Source organism: Oncorhynchus gorbuscha, unplaced genomic scaffold (genome assembly GCF_021184085.1).
Source record: "Oncorhynchus gorbuscha isolate QuinsamMale2020 ecotype Even-year unplaced genomic scaffold, OgorEven_v1.0 Un_scaffold_1564, whole genome shotgun sequence".
NCBI classification, from domain to species: Eukaryota; Metazoa; Chordata; class Actinopteri; order Salmoniformes; family Salmonidae; genus Oncorhynchus; species Oncorhynchus gorbuscha.
In genome coordinates this window covers 112981-131545 of record NW_025746303.1, presented here as the reverse complement: position 1 = coordinate 131545, position 18565 = coordinate 112981, and the positions used below count along the sequence as shown (strand labels likewise).

The 18565-nt window shown below is 45.7% G+C and overlaps 1 protein-coding gene across 1 annotated transcript in view; it reads right to left on the bottom strand.

Moving 5' to 3' along the window:
* Positions 1 to 13063: 13063 nt before the first annotated feature.
* Positions 13064 to 18565, bottom strand: part of LOC124023248 (adhesion G protein-coupled receptor L3-like) — a gene marked incomplete at its 3' end in the record, with an annotated part of 97840 nt that continues 92338 nt past the window's right edge. Inside the window, exon 3 of the mRNA XM_046337783.1 lies at positions 13064 to 13277. Within this exon, the coding sequence (XP_046193739.1) occupies positions 13064 to 13277 (214 nt within the window). The remainder of the gene's footprint in view (positions 13278 to 18565) is intronic.

Sequence of the window (18565 nt, the reverse complement as noted above, 5' to 3'; positions counted from 1 at the left end):
TGGGTCAGTACTCAGAATGTACTGCTCTGTTACAACAGTGGGTCAGTACTCAGAATGTACTGTTCTGTTACTACAGTGGATCAGTACTCAGAATGCTCTGGGTCAGTACTCAGAACGTACTGCTCTGTTACAACAGTGGGTCAGTACTCAGAACGTACTGCTCTGGGTCAGTACTCAGAACGTACTGCTCTGGGTCAGTACTCAACAGTACTGCTCTGGGTCAGTACTCAGAACGTACTCAGAACTCTGGGTCAGTACTCAGAACGTACTGCTCTGGGTCAGTACTCAGAACGAACGTACTGCTATGGGTCAGTGCTATGGGTCAGTACTCAGAACGTACTGCTCTGGGTCAGTACTCAGAACGTACTGCCCTGTTACAACAGTGTGTCAGTACTCAGAACGTACTGCTATGGGTCAGTACTCAGAACGTACTGCTCTGGGTCAGTACTCAGAACGTACTGCTCTGGGTCAGTACTCAGAACGTACTGCTCTGTTACAACAGTGGGTCAGTACTCAGAACTTACTGCTCTGGGTCAGTACTCAGAACGTACTGCACTGTTACAACAGTGTGTCAGTACTCAGAACGTACTGCTATGGGTCAGTACTCAGAACATACTGCTCTGGGTCAGTACTCAGAACGTACTGCTCTGGGTCAGTACTCAGAACGTACTACGCTGGGTCAGTACTCAGAATGTACTGCCCTGTTACAACAGCGGGTCAGTACTCAGAACGTACTGCTATGGGTCAGTACTCAGAACGTACTGCTATGGGTCAGTACTCAGAATGTACTGCTCTGGGTCAGTACTCAGAACGTACTGCCCTGTTACAACAGTGTGTCAGTACTCAGAACGTACTGCTATGGGTCAGTACTCAGAACGTACTGCTCTGGGTCAGTACTCAGAACGTACTGCTCTGGGTCAGTACTCAGAACGTACTACTCTGGGTCAGTACTCAGAACGTACTGCCCTGTTACAACAGTGGGTCAGTACTCAGAACGTACTGCTATGGGTCAGTACTCAGAACGTACTGCTATGGGTCAGTACTCAGAACGTACTGCTCTGGGTCAGTACTCAGAACGTACTGCCCTGTTACAACAGTGTGTCAGTACTCAGAACGTACTGCTATGTGTCAGTACTCAGAACGTACTGCTCTGGGTCAGTACTCAGAACGTACTGCTCTGGGTCAGTACTCAGAACGTACTGCTCTGTTACAACAGTGGGTCAGTACTCAGAACGCACTGCTCTGGGTCAGTACTCAGAACGTACTGCCCTGTTACAACAGTGTGTCAGTACTCAGAACGTACTGCTATGAGTCAGTACTCAGAACGTACTGCTCTGGGTCAGTACTCAGAACGTACTGCTCTGTTGCAACAGTGGGTCAGTACTCAGAACTTACTGCTCTGGGTCAGTACTCAAAACGTACTGCCCTGTTACAACAGTGTGTCAGTACTCAGAACGTACTGCTATGGGTCAGTACTCAGAACGTACTGCTCTGGGTCAGTACTCAGAACGTACTGCTCTGGGTCAGTACTCAGAACGTACTACTCTGGGTCAGTACTCAGAACGTACTGCCCTGTTACAACAGTGGGTCAGTACTCAGAACGTACTGCTATGGGTCAGTACTCAGAACGTACTGCTATGGGTCAGTACTCAGAACGCACTGCTCTGGGTCAGTACTCAGAACGCACTGCCCTGTTACAACAGTGTGTCAGTACTCAGAACGTACTGCTATGGGTCAGTACTCAGAACGTACTGCTCTGGGTCAGTACTCAGAACGTACTGCTCTGGGTCAGTACTCAGAACGTACTGCCCTGTTACAACAGTGTGTCAGTACTCAGAACGTACTGCTATGGGTCAGTACTCAGAACGTACTGCTCTGGGTCAGTACTCAGAACGTACTGCTCTGGGTCAGTACTCAGAACGTACTACTCTGTTACAAGTAAACAGCAATGAAGAGAACTTCTACAGTCTCCCACGTACACTACATGACCAAAGGTATGTGGACAGCTGCTCATCTAACATCTCATTCCAAAATCATGGGTATTAATATGGAGTTGGTGCCCCTTTGCTGCTATAACAGCCTCCAGTCTTCTGGGAAGGTTTTCCACTAGATGATAGAACATCGCTGCTATAACAGCCTCCAGTCTTCTGGGAAGGTTTTCCACTAGATGATAGAACATCGCTGCTATAACAGCCTCCACTAAGGTTTTCCACAGATGATGGAACATTGCTCTATAACAGCCTCCACTCTTCTGGGAAGGCTTTCCACTAGATGTTGGAACATTGCTGCTATAACAGCCTCCACTCTTCTGGGAAGGTTTTCCACTAGATGATGGAAACATCGCTGCTATAACAGCCTCCAATCTTCTGGGAAGGCTTTCCACTAGATGTTGGAACATTGCTGCTATAACAGCCTCCACTCTTCTGGGAAGGTTTTCCACTAGATGATGGAACATCGCTGCTATAACAGCCTCCAATCTTCTGGGAAGGCTTTCCACTAGATGTTGGAACATTTCTGCGGGGATTTCAGCCACAACAGCATTAGTGAGGTTAGGCCTGGCTCGCAGTCGCGGTTCCAATTCATCCCAAAGGCATTCGATGGGGTTGAGGTCAGGGCTCCGTGCAGGCCATTAAAGTTCTTCCACACCGATCAGGACAAACCATTTCTTAATGGACCTCGCTTTGTCCACAGGGGCATTGTCATGCTGAAACAGGAAAGGGCCTTCCCCAAACTGCAAGCACAGAATCATCTAGCATGTTATGCTGTAGCATTAAGATTTCCCTTCACTGGGACTAAGGGGCCCAAACCATGAAAAACAGCCCAGACCATTATTCCTCCTCCACTAAACTTTACAGTTGTCACTATGCATTAGGGCAGGTACCGTTCTCCTGGCATCCTCCAAACCCAGATTAGTGCATCGGATTGCTAGAAGGTGAAGCATGATTCATCACTCCAGAAAACACATTTCCACTGCTCCAGAGTCCAATGGCGGCGAGCTTCACACCACTCCAGCCAACGCTTGGCATTGCGCATGGTGATCTTAGGCTTGTGTGCTGCTGCTCGGCCATGGAAACCCACTTCGTGAAAGCTCCCGAAGAACAGTTCTTGTGCTGACGTTGCTTCCAGAGGCAGGTTGGAACTCGGTAGTGAGGGTTGCAACCGAGGACAGATGATGTTTACTATCTACGTGTTTCAGCACTCGGCGGTCCCGTTCTGTGGACTTGTGTGGCCTACCACTTCACGACTGAGCCGTTGTTGCTCCTAGGTGTTTCCCACTTCACAATATCAGCACTTACAGTTGACCGGGGGAAGCTCTGAGCTCTTCAGTAAGGCCATTCTACTGCCAATGTTTGTCTATGGAGATTGCATGGCGGTGTGCTCAATTTTATACACCTGTCAGCAATGTGTGTCGCTGAAATAGATGAATCCACTAATTTGAAGGGGTGTGCACACACACACACTCACTACACACACACACACTACACTCACTACACACACACACACACACACACACACACACACACACACACACACACACACACACACACACACACACACACACTCACTACACAAACACACACACTCACTACACACACACACACTAAACACACTACACACACACACTACACACACACACTAAACACACTAAACACACTACACACACTACACACACACACACACTAAACACACTACACTCACTACACACACACACTACACACACTACACACATACTAAACATACTACACACGACACTCACTACACACACACACTAAACACACTACACTCACTACACACACACACTAAAACACTACACACACTACACACACACACTAAACACACTACACACACAACACTACACACTACACACACACACAACACACAACACACACACACACAGACATACACACACTAAACACACTACACACACTACACACACTACACACAATACACACACAAAAACACACTACACACACTACACACACTACATACACAACACACACAACACACTACACACACTACACACATACTAAACATACTACACACACTACACACACTACAAACACACTACACACATACAACACACACAAAACACACTACACACATACACTAAACATACTACACACACTACACACACTACACACACAACAACACACTACACACACACAACTACACACAAAAACACTACACACATACACTAAACATACTACACACACTACACGTGCACTAAACACACACACACACACAAACACACACAAAACACACACACACACAAACACACTACACACATACAAACACACTAAACGCACTACTACACACACACACACTAAACACACTACACACACAACACACACACTACACACACACTAAACACACTACACACACACACACACACACACACTACACACACACACACACACTAAACACACCACAACCCACAAACCCACAACACACACTAAACACACTACACACACACTACACACACACAACACACACTACACACACACTAAACACACTACAAACACACTACACACTAAACCCACAACACACACTAAACACACTACACACCGTCTGGTGCTGTGAAGGCTGAGACAGAGTTCTACAGAGACAGGCTGCCAGAGGAGGTTGACCATGCTGGAGAGGTGGCGAGTCAGTAGTGTGTGTGAGAGTGTGTATGTGTATGAGTGTGTGAGTGTGTATGTCACACTCTTCAGTGAGTGCCAGAGCCTCCAGGGGCCAGAGGTGCCAATGATTATTGGGCTAGGGCCAGACCAGGGGCAGCCTCCAGACATCCATCCTGGCACAGGTGGCCCTAACTGGGGCCAAGGCCAAATTGAGGCCCCTGCTTCGCCACGGGCCTTGGCCCACAGCCCCACGCAACTCTCATCTGAACCACACAGGGAGATGGAGGGAAATGGAGGAAGAGGGGAGGGGGCGGTGAGGGAAAGGGGGAGAGAGAAGAGATGAGATGGAGGAGAGAGGAGAGATGGAGGGAGACAAGAGCGAGATGAGGGAGAGGAGAGAGGGAGAGATGGAGGGAGACAAGAGTGAGATGAGGGAGAGGAGAGAGGGTGAGGGAGGGGACAGAGGAGGAGTGAGTGAGGGATAATAAATGAGGAGGGAGGAGAGGGACAGAGGAGAGGATAATAAATGAGGAGGGAGGAGAGGGACAGAGGAGAGGATAATAAATGAGGAGGGAGGAGAGGGACAGAGGAGAGGGATAAATGAGGAGGGAGGACAGAGGGAGAGGACAGAGGAGAGGATAATAAATGAGGAGGGAGGAGAGGGACAGAGGAGAGGATAATAAATGAGGAGGGAGGAGAGGGACAGAGGAGAGGATGATAAATGAGGAGGGAGGAGAGGGACAGAGGAGAGGATAATAAATGAGGAGGGAGGAGAGGGACAGAGGAGGATAATAAATGAGGAGGGAGGAGAGGGACAGAGGAGAGGATGATAAATGAGGAGGGAGGAGAGGGACAGAGGAGAGGATGATAAATGAGGAGGGAGGAGAGGGACAGAGGAGAGGATAATAAATGAGGAGGGAGGAGAGGGACAGAGGAGAGGATAATAAATGAGGAGGGAGGAGAGGGACAGATAATAAATGAGAGAGGGACAGAGGAGAGGATAATAAATGAGGAGGGAGGAGAGGGACAGAGGAGAGGATAATAAATGAGGAGGGAGGAGAGGGACAGAGGAGAGGATAATAAATGAGGAGGGAGGAGAGGGACAGAGGAGAGGGACAGAGGAGAGGATAATAAATGAGGAGGAGGAGAGGGACAGAGGAGAGGATAATAAATGAGGAGGGAGGGACAGAGGAGAGGATAATAAATGAGGAGAGGAGAGGGACAGAGGAGAGGATAATAAATGAGGAGGGGAGGGGAGAGGGACAGAGGAGAGGGACAGAGGAGAGGGACAAATGAGGAGGGAGGAGAGGGACAGAGGAGAGGATGATAAATGAGGAGAGGGACAGAGGAGAGGAGAGGGACAGAGGAGAGGATAATAAATGAGGAGGGAGGAGAGGGACAGAGGAGAGGATAATAAATGAGGAGGGAGGAGAGGGACAGAGGAGAGGATAATAAATGAGGAGGGAGGAGAGGGACAGAGGAGAGGGACAGAGGAGAGGGACAGAGGAGAGGATGATAAATGAGGAGGGAGGAGAGGGACAGAGGAGAGGATAATAAATGAGGAGGGAGGAGAGGGACAGAGGAGAGGATAATAAATGAGGAGGGAGGAGAGGGACAGAGGAGAGGATAATAAATGAGGAGGGAGGAGAGGGACAGAGGAGAGGATGATAAATGAGGAGGGAGGAGAGGGACAGAGGAGAGGGACAGAGGAGAGGGACAGAGGAGAGGATAATAAATGAGGAGGGAGGAGAGGGACAGAGGAGAGGGACAGAGGAGAGGGACAGAGGAGAGGGACAGAGGAGAGGATAATAAATGAGGAGGGAGGAGAGGGACAGAGGAGAGGATAAGAGGAGAGGGACAGAGGAGAGGGACAGAGGAGAGGGACAGAGGAGAGGATAATAAATGAGGAGGGAGGAGAGGGACAGAGGAGAGGATAATAAATGAGGAGGGAGGAGAGGGACAGAGGAGAGGATAATAAATGAGGAGGGAGGAGAGGGACAGAGGAGAAAGAGGAGGAGGGAGAACTCTAATAAATGAGGAGGGAGGAGAGGGACAGAGGAGAGGACAGAGGAGAGGGACTAGTCATTTTGTTGAAATGTTTTTCCAATGTGCAGCGGGACATATCAGAGAGATACAGAGAGGAATGTGTGGGAGAGAAGTGGGGGGTTTAAGGGGGGGAGGATCCAAAAGTAATATTTAAAAAATTGGCAGGAATACGGGAGTCTACAGTGTGTGTGTGTGTGTGTGTGTGTGTGTGTGTGTGTGTGTGTGTGTGTGTGGACAGTGTGTGTGTGTGTGTGTGTGTGGTGTGTGTGTGTGTGTGTGTGTGTGTGTGTGTGTGTGTGTGTGTGTGTGTGTGTGTGTGTGTGTGTGTGTGGTAAGATAGTTCGATTGTTCTCTCCTTAACTAAAACCAAGTTGGTGAGGTGTTGTTTAGAGTAAACCTCCTCCCCAGATCACGTTATCACATCCTATCCAGAGCTATACAGACCCCACACAGCACACCAGCACCAAGCCTCACAGTCCTCTCACTGTTCTCTGTCTACAATGGAACAGCCCAGTGTTCTATCAATTCCATTACAACTGCCCAGTGTTCTATCAATTCCATTACAACCTCCCAGTGTTCTATCAATTCCATTACAACTACCCAGTGTTCTATCAATTCCATTACAACTACCCAGTGTTCTATCAATTCCATTACAACTACCCAGTGTTCTATCAATTCCATTACAACTGCCCAGTGTTCTATCAATTCCATTACAACTACCCAGTGTTCTATCAGTTCCATTACAATGCCCAGTGTTCTATCAATTCCATTACAACCTCCCAGTGTTCTATCAATTCCATTACAACCTCCCAGTGTTCTATAAAATCCATTACATCTGCCCAGTGTTCTATCAATTCCATTACAACCTCCCAGTGTTCTATCAATTCCATTACAACCTCCCAGTGTTCTATCAATTCCATTACAACCTCCCAGTGTTCTATCAATTTCATTACAACTACCCAGTGTTCTATCAATTCCATTACAACCTCCCAGTGTTCTATCAATTCCATTACAACCTCCCAGTGTTCTATCAATTCCATTACAACCTCCCAGTGTTCTATCAATTCCATTACAACCTCCCAGTGTTCTATCAATTCCATTACAACTACCCAGTGTTCTAACAATTCCATTACAACTACCCAGTGTTCTATCAATTCCATTACATCTACCCAGTGTTCTATCAATTCCATTACAACTACCCAGTGTTCTATCAATTCTATTACAACTACCACAGTGTTCTATCAATTTTATTACAACTACCCAGTGTTCTATCAATTCCATTACAACTGCCCAGTGTTCTATCAATTCCATTACAACTACCCAGTGTTCTATCAATTCTATTACAACTACCCAGTGTTCTATCAATTCTATTACAACTACCCAGTGTTCTATCAATTCTATTACAACTACCCAGTGTTCTATCAATTCTATTACAACTGCCCAGTGTTCTATCAATTCTATTACAACTACCCAGTGTTCTATCAATTCTATTACAACTGCCCAGTGTTCTATCAATTCTATTACAACTACCCAGTGTTCTATCAATTCCATTACAACTACCCAGTGTTCTATCAATTCCATTACAACTACCCAGTGTTCTATCAATTCCATTACAACTCCCAGTGTTCTATCAATTCCATTACAACTAACCCAGTGTTCTATCAATTCCATTACAACCTCCCAGTGTTCTATCAATTCCATTACAACTACCCAGTGTTCTATCAATTCCATTACAACTACCCAGTGTTCTATCAATTTCATTACAACTTCCCAGTGTTCTATCAATTCCATTACAACGCCCAGTGTTCTATCAATTCCATGACAACTATCCAGTGTTCTATCAATTCCATCACAACATCCCAGTGTTCTATCAATTCCATTACAACCTCCCAGTGTTCTATCAATTCCATTACAACCTCCCAGTGTTCTATCAAATCCATTACATCTGCCCAGTGTTCTATCAATTCCATTACAACCTCCCAGTGTTCTATCAATTCCATTACAACCTCCCAGTGTTCTATCAATTCCATTACAACCTCCCAGTGTTCTATCAATTCCAATACAACTACCCAGTGTTCTAACAATTCCATTACAACTGCCCAGTGTTCTATCAATTCTATTACAACTACCCAGTGTTCTATCAATTATATTACAACCTCCCAGTGTTCTATAAATTCCATTACAACTACCCAGTGTTCTATCAATTCTATTACAACTACCCAGTGTTCTATCAATTCTATTACAACTACCCAGTGTTCTATCAATTCCATTACAACTACCCAGTGTTCTATCAATTCTATTACAACTACCCAGTGTTCTATCAATTTTATTACAACTACCCAGTGTTCTATCAATTCCATTACAACTGCCCAGTGTTCTATCAATTCCATTACAACTACCCAGTGTTCTATCAATTATATTACAACTACCCAGTGTTCTATCAATTCCATTACAACTACCCAGTGTTCTATCAATTCCATTACAACTACCCAGTGTTCTATCAATTCCATTACAACTGCCCAGTGTTCTATCAATTCCATTACAACTACCCAGTGTTCTATCAATTCCATTACAACTACCCAGTGTTCTATCAATTCCATTACAACCTACCCAGTGTTCTATCAATTTCATTACAACTTCCCAGTGTTCTATCAATTCCATTACAACTACCCAGTGTTCTATCAATTCCATTACAACTACCCAGTGTTCTATCAGTTCCATTACAATGCCCAGTGTTCTATCAATTCCATTACAACCTCCCAGTGTTCTATCAATTCCATTACAACCTCCCAGTGTTCTATCAAATCCATTACATCTGCCCAGTGTTCTATCAATTCCATTACAACCTCCCAGTGTTCTATCAATTCCATTACAACCTCCCAGTGTTCTATCAATTCCATTACAACCTCCCAGTGTTCTATCAATTTCATTACAACTACCCAGTGTTCTAACAATTCCATTACAACTACCCAGTGTTCTATCAATTCCATTACAACTGCCCAGTGTTCTATCAATTCTATTACAACTACCCAGTGTTCTATCAATTATATTACAACCTCCCAGTGTTCTATAAATTCCATTACAACTACCCAGTGTTCTATCAATTCTATTACAACTACCCAGTGTTCTATCAATTCTATTACAACTACCCAGTGTTCTATCAATTTTATTACAACTACCCAGTGTTCTATCAATTCTATTACAACTACCCAGTGTTCTATCAATTTTATTACAACTACCCAGTGTTCTATCAATTCCATTACAACTGCCCAGTGTTCTATCAATTCCATTACAACTACCCAGTGTTCTATCAATTATATTACAACTACCCAGTGTTCTATCAATTCCATTACAACTACCCAGTGTTCTATCAATTCTATTACAACTACCCAGTGTTCTATCAATTCTAACACACAACTGCCCATTCCTGTGTTCTATCAATTCCATTACAACCTCCCAGTCTATCAATTCTATTACAACTACCCAGTGTTCTATCAATTCCATTACAACTACCCAGTGTTCTATCAATTCCATTACAACTACCCAGTGTTCTATCAATTCCATTACAACTACCCAGTGTTCTATCAATTCCATTACAACTACCCAGTGTTCTATCAATTCCATTACAACTCCCAGTGTTCTATCAATTCCATTACAACCTCCCAGTGTTCTATCAATTCCATTACAACCTCCCAGTGTTCTATCAATTCCATTACAACCTCCCAGTGTTCTATCAATTCCATTACAACCTCCCAGTGTTCTATCAATTCCATTACAACCTCCCAGTGTTCTATCAATTCCATTACAACTACCCAGTGTTCTATCAATTCCATTACAACCTCCCAGTGTTCTATCAATTCCATTACAACCTCCCAGTGTTCTATCAATTCCATTACAACCACCCAGTGTTCTATCAATTCCATTACAACCTCCAAGTGTTCTATCAATTCCATTACAACCTCCCAGTGTTCTATCAATTCCATTACAACCTCCCAGTGTTCTATCAATTCCATTACAACCTCCCAGTGTTCTATCAATTCCATTACAACCTCCCAGTGTTCTATCAATTCCATTACAACCTCCCAGTGTTCTATCAATTCCATTACAACTACCCAGTGTTCTATCAATTCCATTACAACCTCCCAGTGTTCTATCAATTCCATTACAACTACCCAGTGTTCTATCAATTCCATTACAACCTCCCAGTGTTCTATCAATTCCATTACAACCTCCCAGTGTTCTATCAATTCCATTACAACCTCCCAGTGTTCTATCAATTCCATTACAACCTCTCAGTGTTCCATCAATTCCATTACAACCTCCCAGTGTTCTATCAATTCCATTACAACCTCCCAGTGTTCTATCAATTCCATTACAACTGCCCAGTGTTCTATCAATTCCATTACAACCTCCCAGTGTTCTATCAATTCCATTACAACCTCCCAGTGTTCTATTAATTCCATTACAACCTCCCAGTGTTCTATCAATTCCATTACAACCTCCCAGTGTTCTATTAATTCCATTACAACCTCCCAGTGTTCTATCAATTCCATTACAACCTCCCAGTGTTCTATCAATTCCATTACAACCTCCCAGTGTTCTATCAATTCCATTACAACTACCCAGTGTTCTATCAATTCCAATACAACCTCCCAGTGTTCTATCAATTCCATTACAACCTCCCAGTGTTCTATCAATTCCATTACAACCTCCCAGTGTTCTATCAATTCCATTACAACTGATGAGACAGTCCTTTGTGACACTCAAAACGACAGCCCGGTCTAAATATAGAGGGACGAAGAACAAGAATAGACCATTCAAAGATATCAGAATTCCCAGGCAGCCATTTTGAATTTAGCATAAGAATCATCTCCTCAACAGCACAACATTCCTTAAGTGAAGTCCCTCTATAATCACCACACATATTAAGTGGAACTTTCATGGCAGCATCTCCGTTTCCCCCTACAACCCTGTGTATCCCTATGGGGAGAGGAATATGGGAGCACACAGGTAGCAGCTGGGCCCACAGGGCTCTGGTCACTAGTAGTTCACTATTTAGAGAATAGCAAAAAAATTGGGTGATTCCCTCTGGCTCATATAACTGGAGCTAACAGTCTGCTCTAGCCTCCGGGTGTGTGTGTGTGTGTGTGTGTGTGTGTGTGTGTGTGTGTGTGTGTGTGTGTGTGTGTGTGTGTGTGTGTGTGTGTGTGTGTGTGTGTGTGTGTGTGTGTGTGTGTGTGTGTGTGTGTGTGTGTGTGTGTGTGTGTGTGCGTGTGCGTGTGCGTGTGTGTGTGCATGCGTGCGTGCATGAATTATGGATAGCTAGAACCACACACTGCATCTGTCTGAGCAGGTGGCCAGCCAGGCCAAAGCAACCGCAGGCAGAGCTGCACAGCATGATGGAAAGGGGCCTATGATAGAGAGAGAAATGGAGGAGGAGGATGGAGAGGGGGTGATGATAGGGATACGGGGGGGAGAAGAGAGGAGAGAAAGAGGACCAGGGAGAGGAGAGAGAGGAATAGTGAGAGGAGGGAGAGAGAGGCCAGGGAGAGGAGAGAGAGGACCAGGGAGAGGAGAGAGAGGACCAGGGAGAGGAGAGAGAGGAATAGTGAGAGGAGAGAGAGGCCAGGGAGAGGAGAGAGAGGACCAGAGAGAGGAGAGGAGAAGAGAGAGAGGACCAGGGAGAGGAGAGAGAGGAGAAGAGAGAGGAGAGAGAGGACCAGGGAGAGGAGAGGAGAGGAGAAGAGAGGAGAGAGGACCAGGGAGAGGAGAGGAGAGGAGAAGAGAGGAGAGAGGACCAGGGAGAGAGAGAGAGGAGAAGAGAGGAGAGAGGACCAGGGAGAGGAGAGGAGAAGAGAGAGAGGACCAGGGAGAGGAGAGGAGAAGAGAGGACCAGGGAGAGGAGAGAGAGGACCAGGGAGAGGAGAGAGAGGACCAGGGAGAGGAGAGGGAGGAGAGAGGAGAGAGAGGACCAGGGAAAGAGGAGATGACTAGATAAAGAAGGAGGACGCTGTTAGCTGTGCTTCAGTCAGCCCACATCACCACCTAGAAACACCATTCCAGATCTGCATATCTAACCGTGAACAATTCAGTCTGAGAACAGATTGACCGTCTCATCTATACAGTACATCGTCAGACATAGAACTATAATTCTAGATCAGCTCATCTGATGATCTTCAACGGATGGATAGATGACAGACAGACAGACAGACTTCAGACGGATGGATAGATGAACAGACAGACAGACAGACAGACAGACAGACAGACAGACAGACAGACAGACAGACAGACAGACAGACAGACAGACAGACAGACAGACAGACAGACAGACAGACAGACAGACAGACAGACAGACAGACAGACAGACACAGAACTATAATTCTAGATCAGCTCACCTGAGGGACATGATCTTGTATGCGTCGGGCAGGTAACATCTAGTATTCTCCATCTGTGCTGGGTCCGAGTCACAGATCTTGTCGTCGGTGCGTCCGTAGTTGGCGCTGTCAATCATGATGACGTCTGTGCCCGGGCAGCGTAGCTCAATGGGGTAGGACTCACAGGACAGTTCCCTGCGGACCACCGCCATGGGGACAGGGGCTCGACTCACCGCTGAGTAGAGAAGAGATATAGACAAGTAAATATAAATATATATCTCTCTGTCTCTCTGTCTCTCTCTCTCTCTCTCTCTCTCTCTCTCTCTCTCTCTCTCTCTCTACACAACAATTTTTTAACTAGGCAAGTCAGTTACAAGAACACATTTTTATTTACAATGACGGCTTACCGGGGATCAGTGGTTTAACTGATCGTGACCTTGTCGATCTAACAACCAACTGGCATAACACTCTAACCACTAGGCCACCTGATGCTAAAGATACCTGCATTAAACACAATACAACCATTCCTGACATAAACTTGCGATCTACAGACTCGTCCTCTCGCTCCCTGTCATGGTAACCATAGCAACCCCGTCCTTCCTCCGCGCCTGTCCCGGCTCTGATTAGTGTCATAGTTACACACACACACACACACACACACACACACACACACACACACACACACACACACACACACACACACACACACACACACACACACACACACACACACACAAGGGACACACACACACACAACAAACACACACACACACACAAACACACACACAAACATACACACACACAAACACACACACCTGAGAAATGCATACTGCGAGGGACAGTCATAGTGACACACACATCAACATTGCAGACGCACACCCAGAAATGGGACATAGAGAAGGTCAATATGGTGTGTGTGTGTGTGTGTCTGCGTCTCAGTATATGTGTGCGTGTGAGAGTGTGCGTGTGAGAGAGAGTGTGTGTGAGAGAGAGTGTGAGAGAGTATGTGTGTGAGAGAGTGTGTGTGTGTGTGAGAGTGAGTGTGTGTGTGTGTGTGTGTGTGTGTGTGTGTGTGTGTGTGTGTGTGTGTGTGTGTGTGTGTGTGTGTGTGTGTGTGTGTGTGTGTGTGTGTGTGTGTGTGTGTGTGTGTGTGTGTGCGTGCGTGCGTGCGTGTGTGTGTGTGTGCGTGTGTGCGTGTTTGCGTGCGTGTGTGTGTGTGTGTGTGTGTGTGTGTGTGTGCGTGTGAGTGAGAGAGTGTGTGTGTGCGTGCGTGCGTGCGTGTGTGCGTGTGTGTGTGTGTGTGTGTGTGCGTGTGAGTGAGAGAGTCTGTGTGTGTGTGCGTGCGTGCGTGAGAGTGCGTGTGTGTGTGTGCGTGTAACTATGACACTAATCAGAGCGTGACGTGCGTGTGGGTGTGTGTGCGTGTGAGTGAGAGAGTGTGTGTGATAGACTCCATCTAGATCAGTCTCAGCCTTAAGGAACTGAAACTACATGAAACAACAAGATGCAGTGGACGTGGGAAGTTTACATACACCTCAGCCAAATACATTTAAACTCAGTTTTGCACAATTCCTGATATTTAAAATTTAAAATTCACTGTCTTAGTATCATCGTTTTATTTTAAGAATGTGAAATGTCAGAATAATAGTAGAGAGAATTATTTATTTCAGTTTATTTTGTTTCATCACATTCCCAGTGGGTCAGAAGTTTACATTCACTCAATTAGTATTTTGCCTTTAAATTGTTTAACTTGTGTCAAACGTTTCGGTTAGACTTCCACAAGCTTCTCACAATACGTTGGGTGAATTTTGGCCCATTCCTCCTTGCCTCCTTGCAGTTCTGCCCACAAAGTTTCCAAAGGATTGAGGTCAGGGCTTTGTGATGGCCACTCCAATACATTGACCTTAGGCCATTTTGACAGAACTTTGGAAGTATGCCTGAGGTCATTGTCCATTTGGAAAACCCATTTGGGACCAACCTTTAACTGATGTCTTGAGATGTTGCTTCAATACATCCACATAATTTTCCTCCCTCATGATGACATCTATTTTGTGAAGTGCACCAGTCCCTCCTGCAGCAAAGCACCCCGACAACATGATGCTGCCACCCCCGTGCTTCACAGTTGGGATGGTGTTCTTCGAGAGAAGAAGCAACATCCCCCTTTTCCGCCAAACATAACGATGGTCCCTGTGGCCCAGTTGCAAACCGTAGACTGGCTTTTTTATGGCGGTTTTGGAGCAGTGGCTTCTTCCTTGCTGAACGACAGGTTATGTCAATATAGGACTCGTTTTACTGTGGATATAGATACTTTTGTACCTGTTTCCTCCAGCATCTTCACAGGGTCCTTTGCTGTTGTTCTGGGATTGATTTACACTTTTCGCAACAAAGTACATTCATCTCTAGGAGACAGAACGCGTCTTCTTCCTGAGCGTTATGAGGGCTGCGTGGTCCCATGGTGTTTATACTTGCGTAGTATTGTTTGTACAGATGAATGTGGTACCTTCAGGCATTTGGAAATTGCTCCCAATGATGAACCAAACTTGTGGAGGTCTACAATTTTTTAGGCCTTGAAATACATCCACAGGTACACCTCCAATTGACTCAAAAGATGTCAATTAGCCTAACAGAAGCTTCTAAAACCATGACATAATTTTCAGGAATTTTCCAAGTAAACTTAGTGTATGTAAACTTCTGACCCACTGGAATTGTGATACAGTGAATTATAAGTGAAATAACCTGCCTGTAAACAATTGTTTGAAAAATTCCTTGTGTAGAAGAGAGAGAGTAGAGAGAAGAAGGGAGAGAGCAGAGAGAGGAAGAGGGAGAGAGCAGAGAGAAGAAGGGAGAGAGTAGAGAGAAGAAGAAGGGAGAGAGTAGAGAGAAGAAGAAGGGAGAGAGTAGAGAGAAGGGAGAGAGTAGAGAGAAGAAGGGAGAGAGTAGAGAGAAGAAGAAGGGAGAGAGTAGAGAGAAGGGAGAGAGTAGAGAGAAGAAGGGAGAGAGTAGAGAGAAGAAGAAGGGAGAGAGAGAGAGGGAGAGAGTAGAGAGAAAGAGAGAGTAGAGAGAAGAAGGAGAGAGTAGAGAAGAAGGAGAGAGAGTAGAGAGAAGAAGAGGGAGAGAGAGAGAAGAAGAGGGAGAGAGTAGAGAGAAGAAGAAGGGAGAGAGTAGAGAGAAGAAGGGAGAGAGTAGAGAGAAGAAGAAGGGAGAGAAGCAGAGAGAAGGAGGAGAAAGTAGAGAGAAAGAAGAGAGGGAGAGAGTAGAGAGAAGAAGAAGGAGAGAGTAGAGAGAAGGAGAGAGTAGAGAGAAGAAGGAAGGGAGAGAGTAGAGAGAAGAAGAAGGGAGAGAGCAGAGAGAAGAAGGGAGAGAGTAGAGAGAAGAAGGGAGAGAGAGAGAAGAAGAAGGGAGAGAGTAGAGAGAAGAAGGGAGAGAGTAGAGAGAAGAAGGGAGAGAGTAGAGAGAAGAAGGGAGAGAGTAGAGAGAAGAAGGGAGTAGAGAGAAGAAGGGAGAGAGTAGAGAGAAGAAGGGAGAGTAGAGAGAAGAAGGGAGAGAGTAGAGAGAAGAAGGGAGAGAGTAGAGAGAAGAAGGGAGAGAGTAGAGAGAAGAAGGGGAGAGAGTAGAGAGAAGAAGGGAGTAGAGAAGAAGAAGGGAGAGAGTAGAGAGAAGAAGAAGGGAGAGAGTAGAGAGAAGAAGGGAGAGAGTAGAGAGAAGAAGGGAGAGAGTAGAGAGAAGAAGGGAGTAGAGAGAAGAAGGGAGAGAGTAGAGAGAAGAAGAAGGAGAGAGTAGAGAGAAGAAGGGAGAGAGTAGAGAGAAGAAGGGAGAGAGTAGAGAGAAGAAGGGAGAGAGTAGAGAGAAGAAGGGAGAGTAGAGAGAAGAAGAAGGGAGAGAGTAGAGAGAAGAAGGGAGAGAGTAGAGAGAAGAAGGGAGAGAGTAGAGAGAAGAAGGGAGTAGAGAGAAGAAGGGAGAGAGTAGAGAGAAGAAGGGAGAGTAGAGAGAAGAAGAAGGGAGAGAGTAGAGAGAAGAAGGGAGAGAGTAGAGAGAAGAAGGAGAGAGAGAAGAAGGGAGAGAGAGTAGAGAGAAGAAGGGAGAGTAGAGAGAAGAAGAAGGGAGAGAGTAGAGAGAAAGAAGGGAGAGAGTAGAGAGAAGAAGGAGAGAGAGAAGAAGGGAGAGAGTAGAGAAGAAGGGAGAGAGTAGAGAGAAGAAGGGAAGAGAGTAGAGAGAAGAAGGGAGAGAGTAGAGAGAAGAAGGGAGAGAGTAGAGAGAAGAAGGGAGAGAGTAGAGAGAAGAAGGAGAGAGTAGAGAGAAGAAGAAGGGAGAGAGTAGAGAGAAGAAGGGAGAGTAGAGAGAAGAAGAAGGAGAGAGTAGAGAGAAGAAGGAGAGAGTAGAGAGAAGAAGGGAGAGAGTAGAGAGAAGGGAGAAGGGAGAGAGTAGAGAGAAGAAGAAGGAGAGTAGAGAGAAGAAGGAGAGAGTAGAGAGAAGAAGGGAGAGAGTAGAGAGAAGAAGGGAGAGAGTAGAGAAAGAAGGGAGAGTAGAGAGAAAGAAGGAGAGAGTAGAGAGAGAAGGGAGAGAGTAGAGAGAAGAAGAAGGGAGAGAGTAGAGAGAAGAAGGAGAGAGTAGAGAGAAGAAGGGAGTAGAGAGAAGAAGGGAGAGAGTAGAGAGAAGAAGGAAGGAGTAGAGAGAAGAAGGGGAGAGAGTAGAGAGAAGAAGAAGGGAGAGAGTAGAGAGAAGAAGGGAGAGAGTAGAGAGAAGAAGAAGGGAGAGAGTAGAGAGAAGAAGGGAGAGAGTAGAGAGAAGAAGGGAGAGAGTAGAGAGAAGAAGGGAGAGAGTAGAGAGAAGAAGGAGAGAGTAGAGAGAAGAAGGGAGAGAGTAGAGAAAGAAGGGAGAGAGTAGAGAGAAGGGAGAGAGTAGAGAGAAGAAGGGAGAGAGTAGAGAGAAGAAGGGAGAGAGTAGAGAGAAGAAGGGAGAGAGCAGAGAGAAGAAGGAGAGAGAGAGAGAGAAGAAGGGAGAGAGTAGAGAGAAGAAGGGAGAGAGTAGAGAGAAGAAGAGAAGAGAAGAAGGGAGAGTAGAGAGAAGAAGAAGGGAGAGAGTAGAGAGAAGAAGGGAGAGAGTAGAGAGAGAAGAAGGAGAGAGTAGAGAGAAGAAGGGAGAGAGTAGAGAGAAGAAGGGAGAGAGTAGAGAGAAGAAGAAGGAAGAGAGTAGAGAGAAGAAGGAGAGAGTAGAGAGAAGAAGGGAGAGAGTAGAGAGAAGAAGGGAGAGAGTAGAGAGGAGAAGGGAGAGAGTAGAGAGAAGAGAGAGAGGAGAGGAGAAGGAGAGAGTAGAGAGGAAGAGAGAGTAGAGAGAAGAGAAGTAGAGAGAAGAAGGGAGAGAGTAGAGAGGGGAGAGAGTAGAGAGAAGAAGAAGGGAGAGAGTAGAGAGAAGAGAAGGAGAGGGGAGAGAAGTAGAGAGTAGAGAGAAGAAGAAGGAGAGAGTAGAGAGAAGAAGGGGAGAGAGTAGAGAGAGAAGAAGGGAGAGAGTAGAGAGAAGAGAGAA